General features: G+C 38.8%; 1 protein-coding gene across 2 annotated transcripts in view; it reads right to left on the bottom strand.

Moving 5' to 3' along the window:
- The window catches only part of tex14 (testis expressed 14, intercellular bridge forming factor), a 67,136-nt gene that overhangs the window by 19,104 nt on the left and 24,605 nt on the right, over positions 1-23,427 (bottom strand). The window contains exons 8-21 of one of the 2 annotated variants that reach the window (XM_069910457.1): positions 23,241-23,354; positions 21,733-21,856; positions 21,097-21,278; positions 19,970-20,121; positions 19,242-19,432; positions 18,234-18,345; positions 14,057-15,219; positions 13,765-13,874; positions 6,633-6,784; positions 5,545-5,814; positions 4,987-5,099; positions 3,566-3,706; positions 2,783-2,882; positions 463-553 (exon numbers count right to left, since the gene is read on the bottom strand). In XM_069910457.1, coding sequence (XP_069766558.1) covers positions 463-553; positions 2,783-2,882; positions 3,566-3,706; positions 4,987-5,099; positions 5,545-5,814; positions 6,633-6,784; positions 13,765-13,874; positions 14,057-15,219; positions 18,234-18,345; positions 19,242-19,432; positions 19,970-20,121; positions 21,097-21,278; positions 21,733-21,856; positions 23,241-23,354 — 3,015 coding nt within the window. Of the gene's footprint in view, positions 1-462; positions 554-2,782; positions 2,883-3,565; positions 3,707-4,986; positions 5,100-5,544; positions 5,815-6,632; positions 6,785-13,764; positions 13,875-14,056; positions 15,220-18,233; positions 18,430-19,241; positions 19,433-19,969; positions 20,122-21,096; positions 21,279-21,732; positions 21,857-23,240; positions 23,355-23,427 lie in introns of both variants that reach the window. The other variant, XM_069910456.1, reaches the window with a different exon arrangement.

Here is a 23,427-nt window from a genome sequence, read left to right on the forward strand (position 1 = left end):
ACTTGTAAAGTCCTTTAGGCATTCTTCAAAGTTTGTGCAAAGGCACCCGGAGCCTGGACTGTCTGGTTTGAGCAGAGCTCTGGCATTTTAAGTGTGGTCTGTTTTGAAGTGTTTGTGTGTGACCTACACTAAAAGACCTTTAAAACATATTTTTTGTACAATATGAAATATAACATAATCTGTCACAACAGCATAATGTTTGGCTTTACAGACTTTGCACAAAATGTGGCAATCATCTTTGACCAAAAACATTTGCCTTCCACTGAATGAGGAAAGCAATGTGTTTTTAAACCTTGAATGGGAGAAGGGAATAGCTCAATAAAACAGAAGGTAAAAATCTCTCATAGTTTTAATTCCACCAGTCGCTGAATGCACAGGATGATTTGGGTTTGATCAAAAAACTTCTAGCAAACTCAGATCCATCAAATTGACAGTTAAATGGGTGTTCAAATGTTAACTTACCTAGCTGATGGTGTAATGTCGAGTTTACTGACTCCACTCCAGTCTCTGTTGTGGTTCCTTCCTTCCATTATTTTACCCATGACCTCTTTTCCTAAAATTGACAGAGATACAAATGTGACTTTACAATTTCCCTTTTAAATTTCTCTCTAAAATCAACCATGCTGGAAATCTATGTTTTCCTGCCTACATTCCTTAATGCTTTACTATAGCCACTAAACGTAGTACCCTGTAATGTTGTAAGAAACTCTCTTAATAGGAGTCTCTTACAGTATTACAATGTATAGAGACTCCACTGTAAGAAACTCTCTTAATAGGCTCCTTACAAACAATGAAATTATTTGTATTCATGCTATTATAAAATCTGAACAGAAAATTCATTGTAAAATAGAAACATCAGTCCTGCAGACACCAGGTTTTTTTTTATTTTGTATTCCCTGGTAATTGGGTTTTATAAATTGTGAAGATCACAGGTTTGATTACCAGTCTATACTGGGACATAAGAGTTGGCTGAAACCCTGCAAGGCAAGTTAGTTAGCAGTCCTGATTCAGATTCTTGAGATGCTAACATAAGAGTGGATATAGACCAAAATGTCCCAAGTGTTGAAATAGTTAATGGAGGCTAACAATATCACACATTTTTGGTGAGGTCACTGCAGGGCTGCTAGTGACTGAAGGACCCCAACAGGAATGAGTGACTTCCTCTCCATGCACAACACCAACAGGAATGAGTGACTTCCTCTCCATGCACAACACCAACAGGAATGAGTGACTTCCTCTCCATGCACAACACCAACAGGAATGAGTGACTTCCTCTCCATGCACAACACCAACAGGAATGAGTGACTTCCTCTCCATGCACAACACCAACAGGAATGAGTGACTTCCTCTCCATGCACTACACCAACAGGAATGAGTGACTTCCTCTCCATGCACAACACCAACAGGAATGAGTGACTTCCTCTCCATGCACAACACCAACAGGAATGAGTGACTTCCTCTCCATGCACAACACCAACAGGAATGAGTGACTTCCTCTCCATGCACAACACCAACAGGAATGAGTGACTTCCTCTCCATGCACAACACCAACAGGAATGAGTGACTTCCTCTCCATGCACTACACCAACAGGAATGAGTGACTTCCTCTCCATGCACTACACCAACAGGAATGAGTGACTTCCTCTCCATGCACAACACCAACAGGAATGAGTGACTTCCTCTCCATGCACAACACCAACAGGAATGAGTGACTTCCTCTCCATGCACAACACCAACAGGAATGAGTGACTTCCTCTCCATGCACAACACCAACAGGAATGAGTGACTTCCTCTCCATGCACAACACCAACAGGAATGAGTGACTTCCTCTCCATGCACTACACCAACAGGAATGAGTGACTTCCTCTCCATGCACAACACCAACAGGAATGAGTGACTTCCTCTCCATGCACAACACCAACAGGAATGAGTGACTTCCTCTCCATGCACAACACCAACAGGAATGAGTGACTTCCTCTCCATGCACAACACCAACAGGAATGAGTGACTTCCTCTCCATGCACAACACCAACAGGAATGAGTGACTTCCTCTCCATGCACAACACCAACAGGAATGAGTGACTTCCTCTCCATGCACTACACCAACAGGAATGAGTGACTTCCTCTCCATGCACAACACCAACAGGAATGAGTGACTTCCTCTCCATGCACAACACCAACAGGAATGAGTGACTTCCTCTCCATGCACAACACCAACAGGAATGAGTGACTTCCTCTCCATGCACAACACCAACAGGAATGAGTGACTTCCTCTCCATGCACAACACCAACAGGAATGAGTGACTTCCTCTCCATGCACTACACCAACAGGAATGAGTGACTTCCTCTCCATGCACAACACCAACAGGAATGAGTGACTTCCTCTCCATGCACAACACCAACAGGAATGAGTGACTTCCTCTCCATGCACAACACCAACAGGAATGAGTGACTTCCTCTCCATGCACTACACCATGGAGTCTGAAAGGCTACCCTAAATTAGCTAATGAATGCTGCATAAGACAACAGTAAATTTGATGAAGAATGGAGGGATACACAATAATTATCGCTATGTGTCAGCTAAAAATACAACCGCACTAAGTGGTTTCCAGTAAGCTAATCACATTACCTTGCAAATTACAATGGAACGATTTGAATAATCTTGACAACACACATCCACATATGTACTTAATAGTTTATTCATTTTAAATTAATTAAAACTGCTTATCCTAAATGATAACTAGGTATCCAGTGTCTGTTGATTGTTGATGCCAATACTTACCAACAACATCGAAATCTGAAGCACTTGAGCTTCTCAAAGATATGGTGTTTTTCTGACAAACTTCTTTCGTAATTTCTAACTCCTCTTCCGAACTAGTTGACTACAACAATAATTTCAGAGATTTTTTGATTAAAAAGAGATTTAATTTGCTTTTACAAAACTTCAACTTCTCCAATGTCATGCTAATCTAGTTTAAGCATCCACTGAGTACAGAAGGAAAAGTTGATAGGGATGGGAAAAAATTTAAATGAGCAGTTACCACAGAATCTCTGCATGGTAAATCAAGTTTAAACCTAATTAATTTCCTACTGAAAGTGAAATGTTAAATTTGCTTCCATTGCTGTTCCTCGACAAAATAACTCATGGTGTGAACCACTTCATGCTCATCTCCATTCTCCTTCTTTTGCAAATAACATCACAACTTTGTTATGATTATCAACACTTTATCCGGTGAAAGTCTTCTTATTTTGAAACGAAATCCCTTTTGAATTAACTCATCAACTCTCCCAAATTTATACTCCCAGATGCTCCAGTTATAAAGCAGAAAACAAGATCAATCATCAGTAACCAATCAGAATGTGTGAAGAGAGGAAAAGAGTTAAAGTTTTTGGCTGATGATTTTTCGTTAGAAATGGAAGCTACAAAAAAAGCTGGAGTTTCCTGATTCCAGATTTAAAAATGATTAAAATAAAGGGGAAAAAAATCACCCATTTGAAGATGAGGAAGAATAAAAATGTAGAGGCTCTTAATGTCAGTAAAGGTTGGGAAGTATTTATATTTTACCTGTTTGTTCAGTTGATTCACACCAAGGTCTCCATTGGTTGAATTTTCTGAATAAAGAGAAACCCCTTCAGGATTAGGAGTGAAAAACTCATCTGACTTATTGAAAGATGACTCTGATGTAGAAAGATATTGAAGTTTTTCCTGAAAATAAAAAAAAATTGGCCACCATGTCCATGCATCAAAGCTCATCTGCCTTTCCTATGATACGCCTTGCAACTCAGAACATTCAAACAACCACTCCTCTATCTGGTCTGGAACTCTACCTCCCATCCCTTCGTGACTCGTTTAAACCTCCGGAGCAGCCCTAGCATATCTTCCTGCAAGGATATTGGTCCCCCTCCAGTTCGGATGTAAATCGTCCCACCTTTACAGCTCCCAGTTTCCCTGGAAGAGAGGCTAATGATCAAAAAAAAATAAAGCTTTCCCTCCTGCACCATCACCATAGTTCCATATTTCTCCCGTTTCTGGCCTCATTGGCATGTGACATAAGTAGCAATCTTGACATCACAAGCCTGGAAACCCTTTCCTTTAAGGTAGCACTTAACTCCCTGAACTCGCTTTGCAGGAACTCATCATTCTTCAGCTGCTCACCCTCCTGCTTGGGAATGCCTGGGACTTGATCTGAGATGTCCTTGACCCTGGAAGATGGGAGGTAACATCCCATCTGAGCATCTCAATCTCGTTCACAGAACTTCTCATCTATTTCTCAAACAATTGAACCCCCTATCATTAAAGCTCACCTCTTCTGCTCACTTCCCTTATGAGCCAAAGGGCCAGACTCTTTGCCAGAGGCATGACATCTGTGGCTTGTCCCTGGTAGGTCGACCCCTTCAATATCATCTAAAACAGTATGTGTGTTATAGAGGGGAAGAACCCCAGGGTTACCCTGCACTGACTGTCTATTTCCTTTCCCTCTCCTAACTGCTATCAATCCAGCTGCTTGGTAACACTAAACAGCCTTGTTGCTTCAGAGCAATACTCAGTGGGCAGCTCTGAAACTGACTCAATTTATCATTTTCAACAATAATTATTTTGGAGTTATTTTGTTCTTATTTTATGACCAAAAATCCCTAAAGTATAGCTCAAATGTTGGAAGTGGATTTTTAAGCACCAAGTCTGTCTTTGGAGTTTTTCCAATACATTTTGAAACGGGACGTTACACTCCATGAATACATTTTGGAAATCCCCTTGGCATTGCTCACAGTAAAGCAGAGAATGCTCTTTTTCATAAAATGAGAAACATTTTTTCCTATCAAAATACAATATATTGTTCTTCTCTTGTAAGTTACCAGTGTGACTGTCAATTTCCTTAAAACTAATAACATTACAGTTGTTCACAGAATATTCTGGAAACACTAGGCACGTCAAGCAGCAAAAATGAAATGAAGCAATTCCACAAGTGCCCAGAACCATAAACACACCTTTTGAGGTTTCTTTTGAACTCTTCTTGTGATGAATCTTTTGTCCCTGTTGGTTACCTCTATCTCCTCTTCACTATTTCCTGATAGATGGCTCTCAAAAGATTCTCCCTGTCCTAAAAAAAAACAGCTTTATTTCAATTGAAAAGACTAGATTCTTCTCATTTTTAACTGGTTAGTTTCTATTTTTAGTGATTTTCATTTCTCCAATGTCAGTTTTGATCCAGTAAAATAAAAAGGTTTGTAACCCCAGTATCCTTCTTAACTCCCATCTGTCCCACCTTGTGCTCCAGAAATATTAATTTACATAACAGCTGGAAATCATGGTGAATTTATGTACATCAATTCAGTAAATATACATGATTTAAAAACTTTAACGTTTCGAGGAAAATATCACAAATCTGATTACACGTTTTTTTTCCCCAATCACACCAAACATGAAATTCACTAAAAAAACACGATCTTTCAAAATACAACCATGCATTTAGAACAAATAAAACTCCCAGGTCAATCTAATTTCTTTAAAAAAACACTAGTGAGATTTCTTTTTGAATATCTCACCTGCAACACTTTGAGAAGATTCCTCCATATCTATGATGCAATCACTTACAATGAATGTCTTATCTGATGTGCTGTGTGAGCTACTGTTTACAAGATGTCTGACAGAGGGCTGAGGATATTTTATGATTTGGCATGGCAGCTTTGCAAAATGACGGAACAACTTTTCTTCATCCATGTGCTCAGTATATGAGCTCCTTTGCTGCTTTGGCTCCCTTTCTCCTACTGGCAGGCATCCAGATGCCATCTTTTCAATCACGTCTGTCATGTCACCTGTGAAGATGGTAATAAACCATGAATTCTAAGTACAATTATTCTGATATGATTTCATTACTATGTTCGGATCCTTTTTCATAAAAAATGCCCATAGTGGTTGCTTCCCAGAAAATGTAATAGCATTTCTTTTCCGAGATGTGGTGGGGCTCCTTTTCTGAATTATTAACATGGACTCAAGGTTCAGAAGCAGATATCATCAACACGTACTACCATACCACGACAATTAAACTGATGATGCAGTTTCCAAATTATAAAATCAACAAATTCGGGCAGTACAGTTGGCGCCACACCTTTATGGCGTCAGCGATCAGGACTGGGGTTCAAATCCTGCGCGGTAAGGAGTTAGTACATTCTTCCTGTTTCTGCGTGGGTTTTCTCCAGAGGCTCCAGTTTCCTCCCACTGTTCAAAACATACCAGGTGTGTAGGTTAATTGGGTGTAAATTCGACGGACACAGACTCGTGGGCCGAAATGGCCTGTTTCCAAGCTGTATGTCTAAATTTATAAATTAATTTTTTTTAAAAAATATTCTGCCATAATCAATTACCTCGTAATTTTTTCATTTTCAAATGTAGCTTACACCAGCATGGTTAAAAATCAATACTGAACTCTGTTGTTTGATTAATAACATTACATCCATCCCATTCCATGGTAATGGCCATAGTTATAAACTTTAATATTTAAAGGAAGAAGGGATAATACATGAACAGAAAGTATATAATGACATACAATTTCATTTCAACAGTGAAATAAAAATGTCATTCCTAAATGCTTGACTATCTTGTTCATTTCAGTGATCTAGGTCCATTTCCTTACTTCTCCAATTGCTGGTTGCAGATCCTTGCTCAGATTTTCCCTTTGCTGATCTATTACAAGTCTGATTATGAATTTTCTCCAAGTTGGTCAAATGAGAAACCTCAGGGTTTTTTTTCCACCTCCCTTTGACTCCTTCTGGCACAATGTTACAGCTGGACAAAGACACAAGATTGCACATGGGATTAAAATGCAGCCTACAATATTTCTTTCTAAAAATATACGTTATTGATTGAATTTGCAAGTACCACAGTGGTCCTTCCTCTGTTACCATTCATCAGAAGGACAGCAGTTCCAACAATGCAGTTTCCCATCACAGCCACATCAACCGCATTGTGTTCAATGTGTGAGAGATGAGTAACACGGATCTAAAAGCAAAGTGAGGATTGTGAGAGATGAGTAACACTGATATAAAAATATGAAGATGAGGAAACAAGTATAGATATGTGTGTAATGAATAAAGCCAGTATGAATAGGATAAGAATAGATATTAGAATGTAGGAATAAAGTTAGTTTGAATAAGATAAGGGTCTTCTAGCCTTTTAGACAGAATCAGCAAGTTCACCAATATGAATAAGATAAGGATAGATCTTCTTCTTTTCTTTGGCTTGGCTTCGCGGACGAAGATTTATGGAGGGGGTAAAAAGTCCACGTCAGCTGCAGGCTCGTTTGTGGCTGACAAGTCCGATGCGGGACAGGCAGACACGATTGCAGCGGTTGCAAGGGAAAATTGGTTGGTTGGGGTTGGGTGTTGGGTTTTTCCTCCTTTGCCTATTATCTATTATAGATAATAGATAATAAAATGTAGGAAGTAGTTAGTCTGAATAAGACAAGGGTCTTCTAGCCCTGATAGAATTAGCAAGTTCCACATATGTAATTCGTAAGCCCTAGACAGTATTAGCAAGTTCTGCATATGAAGAGGTTGTAGCCCTGAGAGTGGGGAAGGTGTGAATGAGAACAAAGGCAGGTTTGTGAAAAAGGACAATAAGGATAATGACATGATGGGATACCGACAGGATACCCCCTGGTCCTCCAAGTTCACAGAAACAGCACATAGGCAGACAGGATTGCCTAATGCCAAACTCATCCAGGAGGCAGAAGAATGTAAAGGGGAGGGTATTCCTATACTGAAATCAACTGTATCAAAGTTGGGTGAGCCCCAGTGTATGTGTGTATTCCCAGGGTAAGGGGAAGCACCCAACTTTGCATTGTTATACAATAAATGTTCTTTGTTCTCAATTTTTGTCTGGAGCAATTTCTGTGAAGGTACTTCTGTTTCTAACAAATGCATATTATTTTTTAATTAAAATACACAAACATGCTGGAGGAGCTCAGAAGGTCATGCAACGTCCACAGAAAGTATTAGGCAGTTGATTTTTTTTTCATGTCTCAGCCCTTCATCAGCAGTGCCAAAAAATAAGCAGATGCCCGTTGAAGAAGGTAGGGTTGGGAAAGGAGAGGAGCACAGGTTTGCAGATGATGCGAAGATATAAGTGGGATAGGGAAGAGGAAAAAGGAGCTGAGAGATAATCAGGGGAGCGGACAGAGGGTTTAGAAAGTTGCTCTGTTTGTAGAAAAGGGAGGGGGTGGGAAGCCTGTAATATGGGTAAAGAGAAAGAAAGGAGGGATGAAGGAAAATGGGGGAAGGACAAAAAGGGAGGGGTTAAAGGTCATTAGTTGATATTGTCACTTGATTGGAGGTTGTCAAGATAAAATATGTCATTCCTCCAATTTATATGTGGCCTCAACCTGGCAGTACGTGAGCCCATGAATAAACATGTCAGTGTGGGAGTGGGATGTGGAAATGGTAGTTGGTTATTAGACCCTTGCTATTGTAGCAGAGTGAAGGACTTCAATGAAGCCATTCCCGATCTTTTTTTGCTTTTATTCCTAGACTTTCATAGAAAAGTAGAGGAGTGGGCTCTTTGAGATCCCCTCCAATCGACTTGATCTACCGAAATCGTTTTCTGAAGAGCGTGCACAAAATCATTGAGGACCCCTTCCACCCTGCACACAGCATCTTTCAGCTACTTCTGTCAGGAGAGAAATACAGGAGTATCAGAGCAGCACCACCAGGCTGTGGAACAGCTTCTTCCCACAGGCAATGAGAATGTTGAACAACCAGAGGAACTGCTAAAACTAACCAAGACTCTCATATTCTTGAAACAATCTATTTATTTATTTGTATAAATGAATACTTGTCTTGCATATGTATTGTTTATCTGTACATGTGTTATGTTTATGTGGTGAACTGCTGTACACTCATTTATCTGGCTCTGCCCAGATTTGTGACTTTACCCATGGCTCTTTCTTCTTGACCCTGTATAAAGGCTCCAACACCATAATCCCTCCCCAGAAAGCCTGAGTCACAGCACAGGATGACCTTCAAATTTATTGTAAATAAAAGCCTATTGTTCTGTAACCAGTCTTTTGAGTTATTGATAGTGCATCAATTTTATTTACAAGTTTTTTTCCCCCAACGATGAAACAACTCTTGAAGCCTGATGAGCTGGAGATCGACCCACAATTGCCAGAAGCTTCAGACTGCTTTGAATTCTGGCTACGCTGCTTTGAGGTCTTTATGTAAAATTCGTGGCCACAGAGGCAAACAAGCTGCACCTATTCTTCTCCCAGGTTGGACATCAAGTGTTCCTGATGATCAGGGACACCTCAACGTACAGGGAGGCAATGGACATACTCAAGGACCAATACAGGAGAAAAGTCAACTAAGTACACACCAGGCACATGCTGGCTACCCGGAGACAGCAACTGGGTGAATCGAGCAATGACTTCTTCCGGGTCTTGCGGGGACTCTCATGAGCATGCAACTTTCAGTTGGTGTCAGCCACCCAAAGCACTGAGGACATGATGCAGGACGCCAATGTTGCAAGCATCAGGTTGGACTACGTGGGCCAGAAGCTACTTGAACAGAGTAAGTTAGACTTAAAAGGGGTGATCGACCTTGTGAAATTGCTGGAGATTGCCCTCCGTAACATGGAGACTTACTCAGTAAATTGTGTGGGGTCCAACATGGGGACCACCATCTTGGAATGTCGATTTATAGGCCAGCAGTCCACTACCATGTCCGATAAATGAGCCCACAATGCTCTATCAGTGACAATTTAAGAGGTTATTATTCAGTGTCCACTGGTAGGAGGAATACACATGGGCCTTTTCCTGTGGAGCCTTTCTTTGGGTTACACCAAGTTCAATAGCAACTCTCAGAAGGTTGTCCTGCACCTTGGAAAGTGTAGGTCTACAGTATTAGGTGGTAGTCTTCTCCTGCACGAGAAGGCCAACAAACTTTGGTCAGACCAAAGGATGCCTTTCCCCAAGCCAATGATCTTCCAGCTGGAAGAAATGTATGCCTTAAGTTAAATCACAATGTTGGAGAAACTCAACAGGTCAAACAGTGTACTTTATATAGGAAAGATAAAGATACATAACCAATGTTTCAGGCTTGAGTATTCATCGGGTATGTAAAAATGTAGGCAGTTACCTGAACTGTTTGACCTGCTGAGTTTCTCCAGCATTGCGCTTTTACTTCAATCACAGTGTCGAGAGGAGAGGAGTCACGTGATGGAGTAGTGGCCAGACGGTGAACACACCGATGGGAGGGGGGACCAGCTGGGGAGTCGATCTCCACAGCCGGCAACGACAGCTGCAGAACACCTGCTGCAAGAAGAGACCACAGAAGACAATAGAAACAAGAAAGAAGAGGAGGAAAGGGCACCAAAGAAACAACAGATGGCCAACCCAGAGGAAGAAGAAGAGGAAGAGGAAGAGTACAGAGAAATAGAAGAAGAAAAGAAAGGCAAGGTAAAGGATATACTTGCTCTTATTAAAGGATACATGGAGTCATTTAAAGAATGGCAAACACAGGAATTTAAGGATTTAAGAAAAAGAATAAACAACACAGAAGAGAAAATAAATAAAATGGAGATGACCTTAACAGAAATGGGAAAGAAAATGGACAAGATGGAAGAGCGGGCAGTAGCAGCAGAAATGGAGGTAGAGGACTTAAAAAAGAAATTGGAGGAATCTAATAAAAAAACTAAAGAGACACAAGAACTACTAGCTCAAAAAATAGATACAATGGAAAACCATAACAGAAGAAATAACATAAAGATAGTGGGCCTTAAGGAAGATGAAGAAGGCAAGAATATGAGGGAGTTTATAAAAGAGTGGATCCCTAAGACCCTAGGATGTCCAGAACTACAGCAAGAAATGGAAATAGAAAGGGCACATAGAGTATTGGCCTCTAAACCACAACCACAACAAAAACCAAGATCTATTGTAGTAAAATTCCTAAGATATACTACAAGAGAAAAGGTACTGGAGAAGACAATGGAAAAAGTAAGAGAGGGCAACAAACCACTGGAGTATAAAGGGCAAAAAATCTTCATTTATCCAGATATAAGTTTTGAACTCCTAAAGAAGAGAAAAGAGTTCAATACAGCAAAGGCGATTTTATGGAAGAAAGGGTATAAATTTATACTAAAGCATCCAGCGGTATTGAAAATATTTATTCCAGGACAACAAAACAGACTATTCTCGGATCCAGAAGAAGCACGAAAATTTGCAGAACAATTACAAAAATAGACTGAGGGAGGAAGACGGGTAATGAGAGTTAAAATGATCACGATTGATATGTATGTGGGTAAAGACAAAAATAGACTGAGGGATGAAGACGGGTAATGAGAGTAAAAATGATCACGATTGATATGTATGCGGGTAAAGAGGTATAAGAGTGAATAGAGACAATGAGCATACATGAATGTATCTGTACTTAGAGGAAAATATAGATAGTATAGACAAGAATTAATAAGGGAAGGTAATGGAATAGAGAGAATAAGGAGGGAATTAAAAGAGTGACCTTTGTGACATATGAAAAGTGAAATCTTTTCTGGGGGAGGCGGGGAGGGGGGAAATAGCGGTCACTGCAAAATCAGTTGACGCTTGCGAGTGGATTCGCAAATCCAAATGGAGAGGGGAGATGTGGTTGTCCGACAAGGGATAAAGGACAACTCAGGAGGTGAAGGGGAGATTGGGGATAAATAAGATAGAAATAGGAGAATAAGGAAAATGTTGGATGTTGTAGGAATGTTGTCTTATAAAGAGTTGAAAATAAGAAAACAGAAATGGAAAAGGAGGAAAGGTAATGATGGAAAAACGGAAAGAGAAGATAAACAAAATATAAAAGGGCTACGCTGAACTATATGTCTTTAAATATTAATGGAATACATAACCAAATTAAAAGGAAGAAACTACTAAATTTAAATGAATAAATGTATTCCATTAGAAAAAATAACATATAGGTTAAAAAATAATATTGAAATATTCGAACAAGTATAGGAGCCTTACATTAAATACAATAGCGAAAACCTACCGGGGACAAACATTACCTAAGTTGATGGAAGGAGAAGGAAAGAAAAGAATGGACTCAGTAGAATTTCTGGTGTAATTTTGTTGAATGACAACATTGTCTGACTGGCTTAATGCAACCTAGATTGTATACCTAAAATGAATGAGAGGGGGGGGTGGGGGGGTGGTTTGGGAGGAAAGTGGGGGGGGGGGAGAAAAAGTCACTGTATATGTGTGAAAAAGAAATAGTGTATATCATGGCTAATGTGATTTATGGTGTGAAAAATAAAAAATTTAAAAAAAAATCACAGTGTCTGCAGACTTTCGTGTTTTACTAATGTACGTCTTAAGTTTGGCTCTTTGGGAAAGTGAAAGTAGATTATTCAGTCTAGTGTTGTGCATTATTCAGTGTTAAGCTCAACAAAAAACAGTGCATCCTTTTCAGATCGTCTTGTCAAACATACACTGAAGAAGGAGATGGATAATGGCTGACCTCTATTGCAGATGTTGATCAGATACTTTCTTGAAATGGAAAGTGAATAAAATGCAGCAGGCCACAATGTGCACAGCAAGGGCTCATAAACAGCAATCAGTTAACAATGACATTTTAAATTTAAGTAAATTTCTTTCCAGATGAATTTGGATAATAAGTAGTATTTTCTGCTCTGAATTGTTATACAGTGAAACGCCTGGTATTCGGCATCTTTTGGGATTGGTAGATGCTGGATTAGTGTATTTTCTGGATGCTTGAGACTTTCTTTTAGAATGTCTAACTAATACACTTGCATTAAGAATAAAAAGCTTAAAAGACAAAAATACTTTTCTGTACTTACAATGACCTAGCTTCACCTGCATGAATACATAAACTTCAAAGGATTTTACTTTATTTTCAGTCACATTCTTTGAAAACATTTAACCGTCGCTGCATCTGCAGGTTCCTCCCCCTCCACTGAGCTGCCCAAAAGACAAACACTAACATTATGGATAATTAACCTCCCCTTCCTCAAGTTTACAGATAAAGCCTCTGACTGGGCCAACTCTAACTAAGCAGGGATAAGGAGACACTTTAAGAGAGTCACCCCAATGGTGAGCGGCATCAACAGCTCTTCATCCTGGGCGACGCCATTGCTGTTTCACACAACTTTATTCAAACAGCCGCTATAAGCAAAGCACGATCAAGGCCCTCTGCTGGCTGAATATTTGCTCCCATCTTCACCAAAGGTTTATGCATTACTTCAGAGATCTTTACTCTTACAATTTTAAACCTAGATTTTTTAACCTATAATTCTATACTTATTTCATTTTTAAATTTATTTTCTTTGATTTTTTTTGCCAATTGCTTGAGGCTGCTAGTTGCCTGAATTCTGGATACCAGGGGTTTTACTGTATGTCCATCTGAGAGGTCAGACCTTGGTTTAAGATCTGATAGAAAAATTACACTTACAATGGTGCAGTCCTGGAATCAAATTAGGCCCATAATTTTTTGACTTTAAAACTGAAACAGCAAATCTTGTCAAGTTTTTTGGAAGTCTAATGCTTTTAGTTACCTTTTTTAAAAAGGTATTAACTCTATTTCTTATTTCAGCCTGATGAGTTGTGTTTCTTGCATTTTCAGTTTTAAGTATTGCTGGGATGGGAGCTAAGCATCAGAGATGATATGCATTAAAAGGAGCTCTGTGCAATTAATTATTCCAAGTATTAAGTGCACAAAAACATGTGCGGTCCTCAGAAAACTGCCACAATTACATGTAATCAGAGACTGAAAATTTACCTTTGAGTAATGCGTATTTTCCTATTGCCTGACAGGGACATGCACTGTTTTCTAGATCCTTGCTGGTTTCCCTGTGAGGGGATTCTCATAGATATGTGACCTTTACGTACCTGCAGCAAGAAAATTGATCTATTAATTTTTAAATTATTATATACATTAGCTTTCATTCATTTCACAAAGTGCTACTCCTCTCCTTTCTAAGCAAGTTACAGGAGAAATAAGCTTAGTAGCAGAATGGAAAGAAGTGTTAAATGACAATTTCCATACATCGTTGTGGCTATTAGAAACTTACAGGGGTATTTTCACGCTGGTGAACGTGGGCTGATACATTAATTTTCTTCTTGCTCTTGATTGCTGGATTACCCTTGTGTCCAGGTGTAGTTTTAAAGCCATCTGATACGAGGGTGTAATCAACATATTCATCATTCACTTGCTCCCTCAATGAACAAATGGTTTTTGTCCCATCAGCAAAAGTCTCCGATGTTTTCAGAACATCAGAACTACAACCTTTCTCTTCTGATGATTGGAAATGGCCTGCAGCATCTGCTCCATGTCTCCTCCCAACTCCACAAACTGGGAGCTGATAGCATGCTGGAGGAGCCACAGCTATAGGGATCACCAGATGATCCTCATTTCTTGACTTGTTCATTTTGTTCCCCTTTTCGTTTCGTCTCCGATAGTCCACTTCATCATAGCCTGGTAGCTTAGTGCAAGGGGCTTTCTCCAAAAGCTGCAAGTCACCCATCTGATTCTCTTTCTCAGATTTCTGCAATGTGCAAATCTCAGGTTTATAACTTCTTTCCACGTGATAAAGGGCACTGAATGCTTGTTGGACTAGATGTTTTGATGTCTGAATGTTAATTTCACAATTGCTAATTGACTGCTGGACCGAAACATCAGTTGCAATATCCTTATCTTCCTCTTCTGCTCTACTCTTTGGTGTGCGATGGCAGGCAAGATCATATTTTTCATGGTTTCTTTCTAAATCTTCCATTTCTGACCAACACTGAGAGAAATTTGTAGTCCCAGTACTCTGACTATCTTCCTCATCTGAGGTGTATTCTCTCGCTGTTTTCAAAGACATAATGCTGCCCTGCTCTTCGTCAGAGATAATGTACATTTCTTCCTCTAATGCAAGATCTAGTTCTTGTAAATAACCTAGAACATCTGAATAATGATTTTCCGGGTGAGGCTCTGGTGGTGACTCAGAGTCATAGTGCTTCTCAATCTTCTTCCATGGATTGGAATCTTTACTAGGTTTATCCTCAACGTAACCACCACTCTGGACTCTGGGCTCCACTGTATCCTCAGGCTGATTTTGTTCTGTTTTCCAACAATCATATAGTACTGTAATTTGCCGTGATGGTTCACTGTCTAAATGTCTGATTTCATCATCTGTTCTACATTCCTTTGAACTGAAGCTGGTATGACGACCCATACTGTAATACAAATATTCTGTAAAATAAACAAAAACAAAGCAGAATGCCTTTTTTCTCCTTCATCTGCCTGTCCTTTCCTAAAGTCTTGATGAGGTGAAAGTTTCACCCCAATTCTTTCATGTGTGTTCTCACTAAGGGTAGAGATGGAGGGAACAATGAAATAAAATCATAATTTTAACCCCCCCCCCCCCCCACCTCCTTCCAGCACAGGCCATTGGATGGTAGCTTTCTCAAGCTCAGGACCATCCAGCCCAATAATAAAGACAATGACTGAAACAGAAGCTCCTTCATTCCCATCCAAACATGGTACAATCCACCTGTTCTGCACATTCATAGCCCCTCACTTTACAGGCACAAACACTGCACCACTTCAAAATAACACGGGGGAATCCTTCTGCATTGATCTAAGGCAATTTAATGAGCATTTGGGCATCTCATTTACATTTCAGTAGAATTAAAATTAACAATGTTACAATTTCTGTAACTGAAAAAAGTTCCCTCCCTAGAATGCCTCCAAAAAGTCTATTGTTGTCGCTTTCAAGTCTTCCTGCCACCTAACTTAACTGCTTCCTAACATTTATGTTACACGCGTCATCTGATTCTTCTCACCCCATAAAATTTAAATAATCAAATTATCGGACTTCTTCCACCATTTCATGTATGAGCAACCAACCCATCATATACCAAGGGACCTTACAACTCTTTACATGAGCAGAGGTAATTTAGGACACGATCTTGAAATTCCCAACTCCATATCGCACAATAACTAGCAGGCACAGATTCAAGGTAAGCAGACTGGGTGGAATCTGAAGAAGACCTTTTCTACCCAGGGATGTTTGAAATCTGGAACGCTCTGCTGGCAGAATGATAAAGGCACAATGTTTAAATATACAGACAAGCATTATAATCAAGACCAACAAGGGTATGGACCAAGGACCTGTTTCTTTGCTGCAGGCCTCCAAGACCACACAAATGGCACTGGTTCAAAAAGTTAGCTAGTTCTACCTTTTCAAAGGCAAGTAGGCACTGCCAACGAGGTCCACACCCCATATATTAAAAAAATAAAAAGAACATTGTACTTAGCTTTACAAATATAGCATAATATAATTTGAATAGTCTGTATCTCTCAGTGGCCTGACAAATCTTTTCAGATATTTATTACCTTCTTATTGAAAATAATATTGGATCTCAATTTATCTTTCATTAGATTATAAAATATAATATGCACACTTTGGTCTTGTTACTTTCATTATTTAAAATTATATGATTTATCTATCCAATGCATTTAATATTTTATATGCTTTAATAAGACCTTCTAACATTAATAAAAATATTTGGTTAAATTAAATCAGAAAAGAATTTAAGTCACGACAAGTTCAAGAAAGGCAATTTAAAAAAAATGTACTTATTTAGAATTACCATCACAAATAACGGCTCTATTTATTTATGATGCCTGAAAGCCCTTGAGTGGAGGAGGCAGTTATGAGTCAACCACATTGGTGTGGTCTGGATCAAATCCAAGGTACATTGGCAATTTTCTTACCTGAAAAATTCTAGTGAATTGGGTGGCATTTTATAATAATCACTTAATTGGAATGCCACTATTTTGGACACCAACATTTTATTCTAGATTTATTTCATTATTTAACTTTAAATTTCACTGTTCCCATTAGACTTGAACTCGAGTCTCTTGATCAATCGCCTAATCATGTTAGTATATTTGGCAGCAGCGCAATAAATCTTGATCTTAACACAGGAGAAAGAGTGAAGTGTAAGACAGGAGATTTTAATGAGAGGCCAGTAAGAAAAAGGAAGAGGCCAGAGGATCATGTTGATGTACAAGAAATGTGCAGAGAGACCAACAAATGATTCACTGGTACAATAGTTAAGGATGAAACATTTCCAAAGTTGAAATATTGTGAGAAAATGTCTTAAATTGCTTGATACTGTGAACGAAAATAATGATTGCATTTACTGTACAAATTATGAATGGAGTATATTTTTGGAAAACAAACTGCAGCAAAACTGTAACCTCAAAATTATGCAATGTTAATATTAGAAAAAGAACTGTGAAGGTGTACAGAGGAAATTCTAGAAACTCCAATTTAAATAAGGTTAAAATAAACAAGTGACTGCCTTCTGTAAAATTTTACAGTAACTCCAGGTTCTTAGACTAGATTTATTTTGCTTCTTCGAACCATGTTTGGTGGGGAGCTGTCTGTGGTGATTTGTATTTACACCACGAGGTCACCAGGGGTCCTCCCGGTGACCTTGTCTCTAAAGCAGTCCAGAGCTATAGTCTAACCTTCCAGGTTTGTCTTGCAGAGAGACAAGACCTCTTAGTGTACATATTAGTTTATTACAGCTGTCTTATCCTCGCACTGCTGCTGTGGTTATTGTCAGTACACTGTCCATGCTTTGCACCTCTGCTAATGTAGCAAGTTACAGGTAATTTACTCTGCTATGATCTCAGTTTTGCCAGTAACTCTCCTCAAATGACTATTTTAGATAGCTATGTATTTTACAATCTTCTCCAGTTCAACAGCAAAATTTGTATTTACGTTGCACCATTATGTCTCTCAAAAAACATTCCAAAATAATTCACATGCAGTCATTTTGTAACAAAGGCAAAGTTTCAGTTAATTTAGTCAAATAAACTCTATAAATAGCAATGAGGTTTATCAAGACTGTTTTTGAAGACTGTAAAATGATTACTGAGGGAGAATGACAGAATATCTTTGAAGAGAGAAACCAGATGCTCATTCATAGCAAACAAGAGGTCACCTAGCCCCAGTTTTGTACAGAAGTGTCAGCTGAGATTGTATAGGTCATGACTAGGAACGCACTGGTATTTCGTGTTAAGGGAGAATGTTGAAGAGGCACAAAGAAAAAAGGTGAACAAAATCAGACGGATGAAAAATCCCAAAACCATGAACTTCATTTCAAAGATTAGCAAAGGAATCGAACAATGATAAACTGTTGAGAACAGTGAAAAATATCAGCAGTTCCTTATCCTGACAATTTTCATACCATCATTGTCGGTTGTAGTTTGAGGTTGTTCTAAACTTTCTAGCTGTTTTCCTTTGTGAGTGTTCTCCTTTTGCAGAAGTTCTTCCTCTCTCCTGTGATCTGTGTTATTTGTCTTAAACATATGAACATCATATAAACACTGCATTTCAGACTGATCTTTCTCAAAGGTATATTTTTGCTGTTTGTTAATTAGATCCTGTGATAAATGAGACTGAGGTTAACATTTTAACTGTAAATTTCTTAACTACTAATTTGACACATACAATCAATTTAAAATTAATACCAGTGATCCTTAAAATGCTTTTAAATATCATATTAAGATTATTTAACACTACAGTGTCCCTGTTTGCAAGAGCTGCTCAACTGATTTCAGAAATAAAGTAATTAAATAGTTGATTTTATATTTAGCACCGACCAAAAATTATAGTGATTTAGCATGGAAAAAAGCCATTCAGCCTGACACATCCACATCAACCAATGGGCACCATCAGTATTTGTCTCTTTTTTAAAATTTAGACATGCAGCATGGAAACAGGCCATTTTGGCCCACGAGTCTGTGCCACCCAATTTACACCCCATTTAACCTACACCTCTGGTATGTTTTGAACCCATTTTTGAGTTTCCTGATTCAATGAATGCATTTAAAAGTCCTCTTAATCTTTCAAACTTTAAAAGCATTCACACACAGCATTTCGAGTCAATTATCCATTATGCAGACTTGCAACAGCAGTTTACTTTTCTTCCAGCATATGCTACAGCCTTCTAAGCCCCAACGATTCAAGTGTTCAACACTTTCAATGACTCTGCTTCCACATGCTCTCAGGCTCTGAACTCAGGTACTCTCTCCAGGTGAAAAAAAGATCCCCTTCAGATCTCCTATAAATCTCACCTTAAAACTATTTCCTCTAGTTTTATCTAGCTCTGATATGGGGACATTTCCTGCAGTTTCCCTAATACCTTTAAATATTCATCAGGGGCTCTTTCACCGTAAATATCTAGATTACCCACCTTCATGTCATTCCGGAGGATAAACCGAATATCTTGAAGGTTCATTGTCCTATTCTGAGGCTTTAATTGAATTCCAATTCGCACTATGTCATAGAATGGCTTTGGAACTTGTTCATCTACAGCTAAATACCGTCCAGCTGCCAGTAACTCCTTCACCGCAAAGCCATCCAGGTCTTCCCAGGGAACTGCATCTGCATGCAATGTTTAAAGTATGACTGCATTTTTTTTTAAAAGATATAAAATACCCCATGAAGTGTTACTTACTATACAATAATTTTATTGGTTATTCACCAAGGTCTATCACAAATGACCAGAATACAATATTAAAAAAAATACCTGTAGATTGCTCCAAGATATCACAGGGAAAGCATGGTCTGCTTAACAGATTGTTTTTCTAGGAAACCTGTTCAATCCATAAAATCCTATTAAACAGTTTACATTTGGCGGGTCTGAGAAAAATATATCCTCTATTTTAAGCTGCATGTCAATCTGATGGAAGGGAATACTTGCTGCTGGCAACAAGAAAATGACTGGATGACAAGGAGCTTCTTTGCCTCTGTTAAAGACCATAAATCAAACATTGGGAACTATAGTCTCAAATTTATGTTCTCTATTGAAGTTTCAAGGCATTTTGCAAAGGTACAATGCATAGTTTTTACAGTAGAGATCATTCAACAAGCCCACTGGTATATTATTGCCATCTTTCACACTAGGACTACAGATCATACCTGTAAACAATTCCTGGACCAGGGTACACAGGCTGTAGACATCTGATTTGACTGTGGCAGTTTTTCCCCGAATCACCTCCGGTGCTAGCCAGTTGTAAAACTGTGGAGGGATGGGGAATTGGGATAGATTGTTGTGGGTACTGCTATCGACACTGGAAGTTTAAACAAAATTAATTATTTTCAAGCATTCCTGAAATAAATTTGATTATGATTTTTTGTAGTTGTTTTCTGTATTATGTCATTAGAATAACTTTACACTAACACAGCATTTTAAAATGTAAACTTTATCTTCACCTTAAAGTTTAACACTCTGCTAAAAATTACTTTTTTTAACCCAAGTAGCAGGGCATGTGAAAAATAGATATTGGTGGGAGTGAATCAATCCAAGGCAAGACAGGCCAGAAGTGTCAAAGGCTGTCAGACTACTGGACAGCAGAATGGTGGTTGTGGATCAGGCCAATAGTGAATCAATATGAAGAAGCAGAAAGAAAAGTTAGAGGAAGCCCATGTTAGCTAAGAAGAGACATGGGAGATGCCATTAAGTGGAGTTGTGTTTTTTTACAATAGAATAAATGTGATTCTTGATAAATGAACAGGCACTGGAATAAGGCACCCTCAAGCAGAACTCTCCAACACTGGTTTTTGCAATGTCATTCCACATAATAATGACACCTGGGAGAGAAACTGGATAGCATTGTTTAATTTGTCCTGTTTGAATTCCCATGCTGTCCATTCCTTATAAAAACCATTGATTGCCATAGCATTTCATCTTAGAGGCAAATTTCATGACTGGCAGATCCCAATTCAAGGGAGTTCACTGAGATCTTAAAGGAAAGATGCAAATGTGCCTGTAGCAGATAATAGAACTCCACATTTTACAGTAGCTTTTGTGGTCAAGAGGGAGAGACCTGATTTTCTGATGTAACTGTTCAGCCATTGGCAGAAAGAGGCCAGATTATTTTATCTGCATGAATGGAGGTATTCAGAGAAGAACATGGATGGAGATGGATGTTGAATTTCATTGTATCTGAAACTTCTTTCATACATTTAGCAGGATAAGTTAATGATTACAGAGAAATACATTGACCTTCCGTAATAAAAGATACTGGAATTCACTTATTTTGTACCTCTTTTGAACCATGAATTCAAAGTTGCTCAATTTGGCAATACCGGGCAAAACAAGTTGCACAGCATGAGAGGTGACAGTTCGATGGATGTATCCCCGTGAGTGAAGATAAATAAGGGCATCAGTAATCTGTAGGAGCATCTGCAAAACTGCCTCCACTGATAAGAATGGAAACTCTGAGCGCTGAAAAATATTGAATAAAAAAAGCCCCACATCAATAGCAAGTATGAACTCTATCTAGCCAACTCAGCATTAATTTATAATTTTTTCATAAACAACTTTCAAAGTCAAATTACAGATCTGTAACCCTAAACCTAACTCTGTTCTTCTTTCCACAGCCACTATCTGATTAGCTGAATATCTCTAGTATTTGTTTCAAATTTCCAGGGGGAGGGGGGGGGGTGTGGGTGGGTGTACTGATTTTGGACAAGCAAAATAAAGTTAAGTCCTCCACTGACATCTAACCTGTATTCTTTCCTTATTATCCATAAACCATTACAATACTTAGCTTGACCTTCAGTCAAATTTATCCTATTAATGTACAAAACAGCATTTATTTATCTAGTCAGCAAATAGTACCTGACACATACTGATTTAAAATAAGAACTCAAATTACAATTACAAAATATTAACTTACCCTTTCATGCAATACTCCATAAAGGGAACCAAGATTAATCCTTTCATACACTAAACAAATTTGATCCAGTTCAGACAGCTGGCACACAGCCATCAGCAACAGGAAACTTGGGTGCCGAAGTTGACTACAAGGCATAACAGAAAGTGAAAATTGTTGTCAGAAAATATAAACAAAAATCTGAAGATGCTGGATCCTGAAGCCAAATACAATCTGCTGGAGGAACTCAGCCAATCAAGCAGTATCAATGGGAGAAAAAGAATGGCCTACGAAACTGGCATCACAGGTAGATGGGATCATAAGGAGAGCTTTTGGCACATGAGACTTCACAAATCAAAGTAGTGAGCACAGGAGTTGGGATGTTATGCTGAGGTTGTTTGGTGAATTTGCAAGCTAAAGTTTGGCAAGGTCAAATTTGGAGTACAGGGACTCCCTGACTTGCGACCTATGTGACTTAAGTTCATCCGCAACTTACGACTGAATTTTTAAAAATATATACAAGAAGAAAATATAAAATTTACGTGATTTATGTTGTATTTGACAAATTATAACAGGGACACAGGGCACAAAAGGGCCAAAATTTACGTACTTACCTTGTTAGTTGTCCCGGGATCCATAGGCTTGGCGCAGCTATCTTGTTTTCCTGTACGCAAGCATGAGTCTTCAATTGATGCATGCACAATGGGTTCGTGTATTGGAGTTTTGTTGGCGAGAGTTAAGGGCACGAATTCAATATCAACAGGGCACTTAACTCTCACGCACGCACCAACCGAGCTCCCACCGCACATGCGCCAACTGAAGACTCACACATGCGCACAGTAATCAAGATGGTTGCGTCTTGCCTACGGACCCCAGGATGCCAACTAACAAGGTAAGCATGGACCAGAATGTGGAAAGATTCGCCAAATTCAAGAAGCTTTGTTGTTATCAAATCTAGAATGGAAAAAGATTAGTTTAAAAAGTTTGCTTTAAGAGTTCAGTACTCCACTTGTGAGGGCAAAATTACGACTTGTGTCCATTTCGAGATACAGTCTTAAGCCGGGGACTACCTGTATTGTGGGCAGTTTTGGTCACCTATTTCTCTTGCACTTCTCTGTGATTTGTATCCATCTCTTGTTCCTCCCTGCAGAGCTATTTTTTTAAATTATTTCTAAGCCCTACTTGTCCACCTTTATACAGCCTTCAGTCATCCTCTGTCATTCCTGCAGTGAAAGTTTCAGTGATGAATAATGCAATGGTCCCTTTACTTTGCCACCCTCCTTATCATCCTTGAAACTTCTACACTCTGGAGTATGGAGTTACCAATCCTGCTCTTCTTTCATTCATGTCTCAATGACTGCAACAATATCATATTCCCATGTGCTGACCAACACTAAATTCAGTTGAATGCTTTAGTCTGTACCAGACCAATGCCGAGGAAGGAGATATAAAATCAAATAAAAATACTGTCTCTAATAGAGAAGTTAAGACAGCTTTTCATTATACAATAAAATTATCATGTTTTTGCAGACCTGTTGTATTCTTGTTCTGCAATCAGTAAGTCAGCCGACAATCGTTTGCTGCAATTTAGGTGTGTTGGAAGATTCATCTGTCTGACTGTGACACGAATTCCATTCCATGTTAAACTGAAACATAAATTAAAGGACAATAGCTAATCCAAAGATATTTGTCATAAATTTTGTAACAATAATTACTTTA

Source organism: Narcine bancroftii, chromosome 14 (genome assembly GCF_036971445.1).
Source record: "Narcine bancroftii isolate sNarBan1 chromosome 14, sNarBan1.hap1, whole genome shotgun sequence".
Classification (NCBI taxonomy): Eukaryota; Metazoa; Chordata; class Chondrichthyes; order Torpediniformes; family Narcinidae; genus Narcine; species Narcine bancroftii.